Source organism: Ylistrum balloti, unplaced genomic scaffold, assembly GCF_031769215.1.
Source record: "Ylistrum balloti isolate Yb309-2 unplaced genomic scaffold, AGI_CSIRO_Ybal_v1 Utg370076, whole genome shotgun sequence".
In the NCBI taxonomy this organism is placed as follows: domain Eukaryota; kingdom Metazoa; phylum Mollusca; class Bivalvia; order Pectinida; family Pectinidae; genus Ylistrum; species Ylistrum balloti.
This window is the reverse complement of record NW_026782115.1, coordinates 1,323,253-1,334,191: the sequence shown is the minus strand read 5'-3', so window position 1 is coordinate 1,334,191 and position 10,939 is coordinate 1,323,253. Positions and strand designations below refer to the sequence as shown.

The following is a 10,939-nucleotide window of genomic DNA, read 5'->3' as shown; positions in this document are numbered from 1 at the left end:
GACCTGTTTTGACCTTTGTATACCTCAGTCATATTTTAATATATGGCCTTCAAATTTTGTACACAGATACAGCATTTAAAGGTACTATTTTGTATACAAAAATTCAGTCAATTTCCTTTTGATCGTTGATCTTGGGTACATCTTATACACATGACTGTCCAGACTACTTCAGCCACTGCGTTATGAGAAATGATATGTAGATTTATCATGAATATAACTAATCTTCCATACCATCATTTTGTCATTTACCTCCTTTGTCCTTGGGTTGAAGAAATGTCTCAACCACTGTTTCATGTATAGACATGAATACTAAGCACTTTCAATTTTCAAAGGTCAGAGGTCAAGGACACTGTGATACAAAGTCAATTCTATAGTGGAAGTGTTGGAACGGTCCAGGGAACACTATCCCATGCAGGATAACCAGATATTGCGTACCTGTTCCAAATTCATACCAGGATTGACCAGTTGAATTCGATTGCAGCATCATTGAATGAAAATAAGCAATGGAAGATAGTAATACATAACACGACAAAGAGGACAGCAGAAAAGGTGAATCAATGACTTCAAACAGACATAGTGAGGATATATATAGATCTCGGGTCAGTGTGCTGCAAAAGGAAGTCCTGTGTTACATTGTTACTGTGTTACACAAAACATTACAATTATGTTGATGCCTAACCAGTAGGAGGTAACTTGTTTTCGTTAGATTCGCACTTCTGGGTTTCCTGGTTAATTTTGTGTATGTGCTTTTTATTTGTTAAAGATTCGCACTTCTGGGTTTCCTGGTTAATTTTGTGTGTGTGTTTTTGATCTATTTTTAAATGTCTATACAATAAAAAACAGGTAAAATAGAGATTATGCTTTAATTCAAATTAAAACATGGCACATAAATATCAAAGTCAATTTCCTAAACATAGCCACTAATCCTGCTTTGTCCTTAACTCTACAAGTTCAATTATGGGTGCAAGCGTTGAGCATCGCTGGTGACATTTCACATGTTTACGACTGCCCGTCCTATTCGTAATTGATCGAGATGCACCATTGCATCAACTGCTAGGTCCAGTGTGAATTCCTTAGCTATCTTACACCTGTTGAATGTAACAAGAAGCATCTATATTATGAGGTCATAGAGAGTGACTAAGGTAATTCAACCTTCACAAAATTAATGCTGTGACGATGGAAAACAATTTGAAACAAGTTTATTTTCATTCCGTAAATGAAGTTAAATAAAACTATGGAATGAAAATTTGATATATTGGAACTTGGTCGTATCAAAATTCTGATTAATCAATGATCTATTGATAAAATTTGGCCTGAGGACACTACTGGATAGAGTTATGTCCTTGTATAAGCAAGATAAAAAGTGAAAAGTAGGGACACTTACTTAATGACTCCTTTCTCTAATTTGTCTACAGCATCATGTAATATATCTGTTACATAGGTCAAGGACAGTACATCAGTAATGTGTTGTTCCTGTGAAGTGTGATTCGGTCAAGGTCAATGGGTTACCATAACAAAGTCAACAGGTCATTATGACAGGGTCAACAGGTCACCATGACTATATCTAATGGTAACAGTTTAGTAAAGGTTCCCATAAAACAAGGTCAACAGACAACTGTGTAATATCCATAGATCATGTGGTAACGTAATGTCAGTAGGTTGCAATGAAAAAAGTCAATAGGTCATCAGGACAAGGTCAATAGGTCAACTAGGTCATCAGGACAAGGTCAATAGGTCATCATGATAATATCGATATGTCAGTAATAATGTTAATAGGTTGCAATTACAACATAATTAGGGAACTATGACCTGGTCAGAAGATGAACATGATAACACCCGAAGATCAATGTGAAAATTTAAGTCAACAAGTTGCATTCAAATAAGTCAATAGTTCCCCATGACAAGGACAATAGATGGCTGTGACAATATCCTAAGGTTACTAGGTCAGAATGATACAATAAAAGACTTCCGCATATATTTATGTGACATCCATTTTCATTTGTTACATTTTATCATAGATCAACTGTATTTTTATTGACTTCTTGTGTACTCAGAACTTTTTAAAAATTTCCCCAACTTTCGTTTACAGGGCTCTCACATCCCATTTTGGGACTGGGGCCCGGGGCCCTTAGAATTGGGAAAAACAACCTTGTTTTCCTTAGAATTGGGAAAACTTTGGGTATAAATTGGGAAAAAAGATACTATTTTACATTGGGAATTCGGCCCCAAATCTGGCAGATCGAGAGCCCTGGTTTAAAATCAAATTTGATTAAATATGATTGATACTGAATCAGGTAAGAGTGTATGTTTAATAAGTTGGTCAAGGATACGTTGATATCGTCCATGTTGAGAACAGGACAAATTCCATACTTTGTCAAACAAAAAGCTAACACTGGCCCCTCGCAGAAACAACTGTTGGCTATCTGGTGGGTCCAGCTGTAAGGCAAACCAAATATAAATACAAAGGTTATGAGATTTTTTAATTAGGTACAATTTCATCATAATCTAAGGTATGTGGAAACAGCATGAAGGACAACATACAAAGTAGGTATTCATGAAGATAAAATACTAGGACCCTTTTATGTGCACCAAAAAATTTACAGTCTAACAAACACAGAACTGTGTTATATCCTTAATACCTACATAACAATATATTAATTTCTCTGAATTCTTCAGTCTCACTGACAATGGTTGGTCTGTTGTCATTTATGACATCGTAATGTCACATATGATGACCATGGACATCAGGAAGGTGGCAGTGAAAATATTATGATGGTCATTGATAGCTTGTGTTATTTGATAGGTAAATTCCTTTCAACCTCATTGTGATATCTGTAAGACTTGCACTCCTGCACTAATTATATTTTCTTGTATGCTTGATACAGCCAATAAAATAAATTCTGCACATATGTACACTTGTTTTTATTTACCTGAAGATTATGTTGAGATGTAATCCATTTTCCACAGGCCCCGAGACAGGAGATTAGCTCATGCTTGTGTGGTACAGAATATTTTCTTTTCTCTTCCATGATATTGATGTCTTCCTCACTAGTAAACATACACGCTAAAACAGAAAGTAGATACAAAAGACATTCATGAGACATTGACAAGAAAAAGCATACTTCGTCAGAGAGCAGAATTAAACATGGGTATCAGGGATGATAATCCACCAGCTTGGTAAATGTCCCATTGGCTCTTCAATCTGAGTGAAAGAAACTTCTTAATATTCCAATAAGTATAATATTTAAATAATAATTGTAGTTAAGGAAACAGACCGATGTCTTCATTAATGCTAATACATTAGGTTAGGTAGACATAATGTGATAATATAACTTGTTGTCTTACAATTTGAAATTTTATTAACTTCATTGTTTCATTTTTATATATTCTATACATCGAATCCTCTTACATTTATTATATACATTTCATATTATATATCATTGATAAATATCCAGAAATTTAATTTGGTAGAATCTATTTCAATATTTACTAATATTGTTAATAGAGTTACTAATGTAAACACACCTCCGTTGTCAATGACAACATCCACTCCCACACCCCCAGTCTCCTCCATCACACTGCTGGCTAAAATGTTGCTCCTTTTACTGATGTCTATCACCTGAGCTACAAAATACAAAATGATGTAAAAGAAAAAAGTGAAATCATTGACATCAGACATCAATTCTCTTTTTATCTCCTTCGCTCTTAATACGTTCAGTCTAAATTCTGATCTGAATTATATTACATTTTCATTACTTTATCTGCTTTATCATTTCCCTGTTATCAGCCCACAACAAATTGCAAGCTGAATATGGTAGATGCAATCTAAATTACTTCAAAATGAAATCAATTAAGGTTTTATACAACATACTTAGGCAACAAACAAAAGCAATAAAATATCAACAAACTTCATAAGTAGCCATGGTATAAAGATGAAATTCCACTTTCTGGATGGTAGCTAACTAGGATTCACTTACCTATTGATATTTGTAGACCATCAATAAAGTTCCTCTCATCCTGACTGCTGGAGGTTGTGATGACCTACAAACAAGTAAAGATGTACTACCATGTTTCTATCACTTTTGTAGATCAGCCAAATCAATATACAAAGTCTGTTTTAATTCTACTGTAAATAAATTGTCTTTCAGCAATAAAAATTTGTAAACCAGATTCAAATACACTATATCATGATCATTGCTCATCATCCATGTCTTTGTTCACAATGAATTATTCAACTTTCACATATCAATTTTGATAATAGAATTAATCCCACATGGAAAAAGTTGTTGTACATCACTTTAATCACAATAAGAAGGTACTTTATATAAAGGATGTCATTTTTACAAGCATTATTCATGGGTTCACCTAGGCAGTGCTAAGAAAATTAATTAAACACTGTAGACTTGAAAAAAATTTTACCTTGGCACCCCAATGACTGGCAAGGTGGAGAGCTGCACATCCAAAAGGTGTTGCCCCATCAATCACCAGTACTGTGTCCCCTCCACAAACACGTGCCTGATAATGTAAGGCTGTGTATGCCCTCACACAGTCCCCGATCCCTGCTGCAGCCTCAGTGAAGCTCAATCTGTCTGGCTTTCTGACTGTGAGAGGAATTCAACATATATAAAATTTTAGAGCAAATAACAGTCTGAATACAGAAAAAATAACCTTCCATTTTCTTTAGAGCTGATTGCAATTATTTCCAATTCTATCAGCTTTTCCAAAATTTTGTTATCTTTACATTTCAAATTTATGATTCAATTAAACATAAAATTTCCTTGTATAGCTAATTTTTCATACACTTTTAATAAACATTTAAGTTTTAGGTGAAAATAATCAGACCAAGTTTTACTCACCTACATCATACTCAGACAATAAACAAAATTCTCCACATCCTGAGTATCTGGCATTTAGTGGCACAATACCTTAAAAAAACATATTGTTAAGGTAAATTTATCTTAGTGAATATAAATGAAAACTGATTTATAAGAATTCCTCCCCAGATGTTTCTGAAACTATCTTTCAGTAAAAGTCATTAAAGATGGATAACGAAGTTTCATATCACATACATTTCATAACTTAATCAAAAACTGATTCAATGCAATTTTTTCCACAAAATTCTTCTTCTTCAAACTTTTCTGGAAATTAACAAATATGTTTGAGTTCTTTGTCCTAGAAAAAATGTTCTTTATATCTTACAAAAATAATTCATTTTTTCAAAATCACTTTCTTGGGTTTTTTTTGTTTGGTTTTGTTTTCCTTTAATAATTTACAAGATTTCTTCTGCATTCATTGGTTGTGAAAGTTATTAAACCTTTAGCCAAATTGGCCCAAAACATCAGGTTATTCATGGAAAAGAATTAATTTTACTGGTAATTACAGAAACTTCTTCAAATTTTATTTCAATTCAAACAGTGATAAGTACATGAAGGCCCAAACTTTCAAGAAATGTCTCTAAAACTGAGATCTCACATCTTTAAAATATCATGAGGTTCTTCACATGCACAGAATATCAATCTTCATAATCACTATTAATGATGATCATATCTCACCTACAACATTGTCTCCGAGAGCTACACTGGTCACAGACTGACCAACTTTGACGACAGTGCCAGCCACATCATGTCCAACACTGTATCTGTCTCTCTGGCTTTTCTTATGTACTTCTGTCAGTATCTGGAATATTAAAACAAGGTAATGATATATAACATCAAATTAACAATATCATTTAATAGAAGATGTTTGTTTCAGCATTGATGCTGATTGTATTTATAATCTGAAGCTAAAATGGTCAAAAGGCTTACATACCACTCTCTTATTCAAAAGGAGTTCTAGAAAATGTTCAAATTCAGTACCAGTAATGTCATTCAGTTCAACTTAGCCATTTTTGTAATAGCAAACTAAATCAAATATTGTTGAGCTTGGCCTCCTAGTTATTCAGGAGAAACTGTTGAGATTTTAGCTATTTCACCCTCGTGACTTTTAAAGTATACAGAAGTCATTCCTTTGAAAAAAGCAGTCCTTAATCTCTACATACTCCTAGTTATATTTAATTGCCCATGATTTTAATCTTTGAAATTATGAAGAGTTCAAAGGTTTTAAAATACATCAGCCTCTTTTATCTGAACATCTAATGATCCTTATATCCAGTTTGCTGCTTCCCAAATATCAAGAGACTGAGCCTCTTTGACTGTAACAGGTATTTAACAAAGGAATAGACGTCGGGAGTAGGCACAACAAGAAGCAGTTCCGGTCTGATTTATTCGTGCTAAGAGTTGTTTAAACGTTTCGGATCCAAGCGATCCGTCATCATGGTTCTGATGACGGATCGCTTGGATCCAAAACATGTAAACAACTCTTCGCACGAATAAATCGTGGATTGGACCGGAACTACTTCGTTTTGTGCCTACTCCCGACGTCTATTCTACTTATTTATAGCTGTTCCCAGAAGGAATTTCCTGATTTCACTGTTTGCGGGACATTGTGTCTCCAACCCCCGTTCTTGAAAAAGAAAAACAGAAAAAAAAGGATCGATTCCAAAATTGACAATTATGTATGATAAATGTGACTTTTCCTTTTTTCCTTTTATTTTGTTATCCAGTCAATACAGCATTAAATATAATATACATTAATTTGTATTACCTTTGTGTTATGTTTTGCTAAAGCACATGCTTTTACTTGTACAACAATGTCAAATTTCTCTGGCGAAGGTACCTCTATCTGAAGCATAAGAACATCACATTATAAATCACTATGTGCATACTTAATAAAACTGTATCATGAATAATGAAGTGGTATAACTAAGTCAGCCAGTTAAGTGTACCTCTAAACTGGAGACATACATAGCCAATTCAATATATATATCATTATAATAAGTGCATATTTAACAGGTTGTCTCAAAACAAACTCCTAATATAATTAAGTACCTCACAATATAATAGTAAAATGTAAAGATAATATCACTTAAAAATCACTCTCCCCCACTCCCCTGATGACTTCATTGCATTGATAAAAGGGTCATAATTAGAGTATCAATGTATTACTTGTCATTTCATGCAGTTCAATTACACAAATGCAACGAAATTACATAATATCTGTCATAATCGGTTAAAATAAAGCTGTTTCAGCTAATAAATCTTGATGCAAAATAAAACATGATACATATGAAAAACTTCTGGTTACAAATGAAAGCAAAATTTTCATGACAGCATCTTTTAAGTCCCTTGTGGGTTTATAAAATGTGTAATTATACAATTTGGTTACATATTTGAAGAACAGTTCCACATTCGTCATTTCATTAATTTGATCTATTCATCAAAGAAACCACTTACATCGGTTTCCAGGGTAAATTTCGGAATTCCGTCAGTTGGACTCAATGCATCCTGCACCACAGATCTCATTCTTGGTAAAAGTAACTTGCTACCGGCTAGTTAAAAATAGTTGTCAGCTAGTTTTCTTTCTAGGCCTATTGTGAATTGTGATTCGCTATTTTGAATATTTGTTATAAAATATCAATGTTGAAATAAATAATCCTTAATGAAATGTCCATTAAATAGAGCGAATAAATATACATAACTTTACCATTATCAGAGTAATCAGTTGAAACGAAAATAAAACCGGAAGTGGTCTGTGCTTCGACACGCCCCCATCCTTCCCACAATTCATGCAAATTCCGGTAAAGCTGGGGTGGTGACTGCTGAAGATAAATTTTCATAATTTTTGAGTTGCTGCAGACTATTTCTGACCTTGGAGATTAGAGACAGAAGACGAAATCCGAGAAATTGTTCATTATACAATTATGCATGGGATTTGACTCGAAGAAGGTACTTGATCTTTGCAATTTGTCCAATGTTGGCATACGGTTTTTGGCCGGTGCCATGAAATGATGTGAACTTATGTCTACTTCAAGAATTCAATTGATTGACTCGCCGGATAATATCAAAGTTTGTGTTTTTATACATTTCTTAGATATACTCACACGACGTAGTAATATATACAGTGCTATGTTTTGCTTAAAAGTGCCCTTCATTATTTAGGTCATATCTTTAATTTGAATTGAATTGTTAAATATTGTACTGTATATAATTAAGAATGAAGTACACTTAAGACTAAACGCAATTTATTTACTAGAGAAGTTTTTTCAATTAGATCATGCTGGAATATCACCTTGGACAGACGCTATTATGTGTTTTCTCGGATATATTTACCTGTAATTCCTTTTGGGTGATTTTCAACAACAAACCAATATTTTGATAGTCCAAATTTGACATTCTGTTGACTTTTTTATATTGGTCTGGAGTCAATAAATGTCAAAACTCCAGCCCAATATAGAGTGAGGGAAGTTAGCGATGCATGCCTATGTTAGCATTCAATTAAGAAGTTGTCATTTTCACATGAATATTACATATGGATCAGAAGGTATGTTCTTTATCTTTATCTATCATTGTCGCATTTCAAAGTTCAGTGTATATTTAAATGCTTTTTATGTATCTGTCCATATCTTGATGGAAATTGAAACAGAAACTCAAGTATGTGACTTGACAAGATTCTGCAACACCCAAGCCATTTCCCCCCAAAAATATGACAAAAATTACCATGACAAATATACACACATCCACTCATGATAAGCTTAATTTCACTTAAGAAACAGCCAAACACTCCATCCTTTGTCCCTGCAGTTTGCTACTAGATCTGCATAGTTGAGGCTGTTTCTGTTATGTGCCTCCTCACAACTCTCCCATGACATTGTCAGCTCCACTACAACAAGTGGTTTTTAGGACCATGTCTATTATGAGAGGGCACATAGTGTTGTGCATTTCCCTCTATGGTACACTGTTTCAGATCAATGTCCTATCGTAAGAAACTCTCAACAAATTTCATTCATTTTCCCTCAAGAGTTGTACACCTTATTTTAAGGTTAACACCAATCAAAAAAAGAATTAAAGGTCACACTATGCATGGAGACCTGGACATTCATGTCTTAGACATTTTCTAGTATATTGAAGTATATATGATAACAATTTTCCATGGTTCCTTCATCAACATGTAATCTTGTAAGTCACTTGTATGTTTGAGGCATATTAATGATGATTCATTGCTCACTTGGTTGAATGTTTGGTACTAGTGACAAATACTATGGTAATTTGACTTTATGTTTTTAAAGTTTCTGCAGGATCTTCGATAAATCTAGATACAAACAGTGACACCACCAAGGACATGCAGACTGATCACTATAATTCAATCATTTGTCCAACCAAATTACTTCCTCAACTGTAGTTATCATATTGATTACAGGCAAGTCTTTTGTTGTTTGGATTATGAACTTATTGAATTACAAAATGGCTGACAGATTTCCATTTTGGGTTTTGATGATAAAAGTTTGTTCTGATTTCTATTCCTCTGGCAATAATAGATGAATCTGTCTTTAAGGATGGTTCCCTGTGATCTGTAGTTGTACACCTTCAATACTGACCCAAGACCCAAAAGGGGAAGTTAGACAATATTTTGCCTCAAAACACTACTCCTTCTTAAAGCCTTAGTAGATTTCAACCACATTTGACATGAAACATTATCAGGGAGTGGCAATATTATCAAACATGCATGAAGTGATCCTGAGATTGTGGTTGACCAAATCCTGTTTTTATGCTTTAGTCCAAAATTCTTACTCATTGAGAACAAATAATCAGAACTTCTCATTTTTCATTCACACCAGTTGCAATGAGAAAAATATTTTGATTTTTTTAAAGAAAAGAAAGAGATGATTTGTTGTTACTTTACAGCCTGATTGAAACTTCAATATGGCAACTGCAGTACATAGTTATTTTATAACATGATGGTGCAACTGTTTTTCATGCACAGAACCTACCATTTATGAGTTTCTGAATTCATCAGATTTGTCAGACCACTATCACCGAATTCTGTGGGTTTTCCATCCATTCATCGATTGTCAGATGGCCGTTAAGTGCCATGGCCCTCTTGTACTTGAAAGAGATTTGAAAGTCATAAATAATACACAGCATCAATTGAAATGACACCATGAAGCTTGGCATTTTTTCATATGAACTCCAAAGCTACTCAAGTAAATTAAAATGCAGGGGAGAGTATCATAGTGTAAGTGTTATAAATGTCAAAGGATTGCAAACAAGGAAATAAATTTTTGTGTTTTAAAGTGTATACTGTTACATTCTGTATCATAATCTGTCTCTATTATCAAAATCGTTGCTGTACACTTAACGTATATAAAATCCACTTAGTGGAGCTAGAAATAACAGGAAACACTGATTACTGATACGTTTGTGTCTGGTCATGCATTGTCAGTGGTTAAAAATTAAATCTAAAGATACAGTGCAAAAAACTGAATGAGGAAAGTGAATACTATAATAATGAAAAAGTAATTCAGGTTCAAAATATCAGATTCATATTAGTTGATATCAATGATAAGTGTTTTTGGATACATGTTCTGCGAATGTAAGGATTTCATGTAGAAGTACCTGGTGCATAACTACACGTATACATGAAATATGAAGTGATATGTACCAGTGATGTAAGCTAAAGGTGAGCATTAGATGCATATACATTGTACTGCATAAATTTTTTGACAGAATTTCAACATTTTTATGTTATCTATAATGAATAACCCTTTTTAAATTTCAGTGTACATGTTCAATTATGTATTTATTCTAGTGTACAACTTCTGTAGTAACTGAATGAGTAAATAATTATAATATTATCTATACACTTCTGTATTTGTATGTGAAAAAAATTATATTTTCTTGAGTTTATGTAGAATTATACGGGCTATTGTAAAATTGTGTTTGAAATATAATACTGGTACTATGTTCAAATAAAACGGTATTTTATTTTTGAATACAATTTATACATCTACATAAATTTATGAAAATATCATTGTCTTCAAATTTTCATTTCATTCTGTTTTTGG

At 33.3% G+C, this 10,939-nt stretch overlaps 1 protein-coding gene across 1 annotated transcript; it reads right to left on the bottom strand.

Moving 5' to 3' along the window:
- Positions 1 to 849: 849 nt before the first annotated feature.
- On the bottom strand, positions 850 to 7,536 carry LOC132549729 (quinone oxidoreductase-like protein 1). Its single transcript, XM_060213684.1, has 11 exons — positions 7,332 to 7,536; positions 6,643 to 6,720; positions 5,553 to 5,676; positions 4,857 to 4,925; positions 4,420 to 4,601; positions 3,978 to 4,041; positions 3,526 to 3,624; positions 2,931 to 3,064; positions 2,331 to 2,436; positions 1,385 to 1,430; positions 850 to 1,088 (listed from the first exon to the last, which is right to left on the bottom strand). Exons 1-11 carry the CDS (start codon positions 7,398 to 7,400, stop codon positions 992 to 994), a joined length of 1,068 nt encoding a protein of 355 aa, XP_060069667.1. The 5' UTR covers positions 7,401 to 7,536; the 3' UTR covers positions 850 to 991.
- Between the last annotated feature and the right edge of the window lie 3,403 nt (positions 7,537 to 10,939).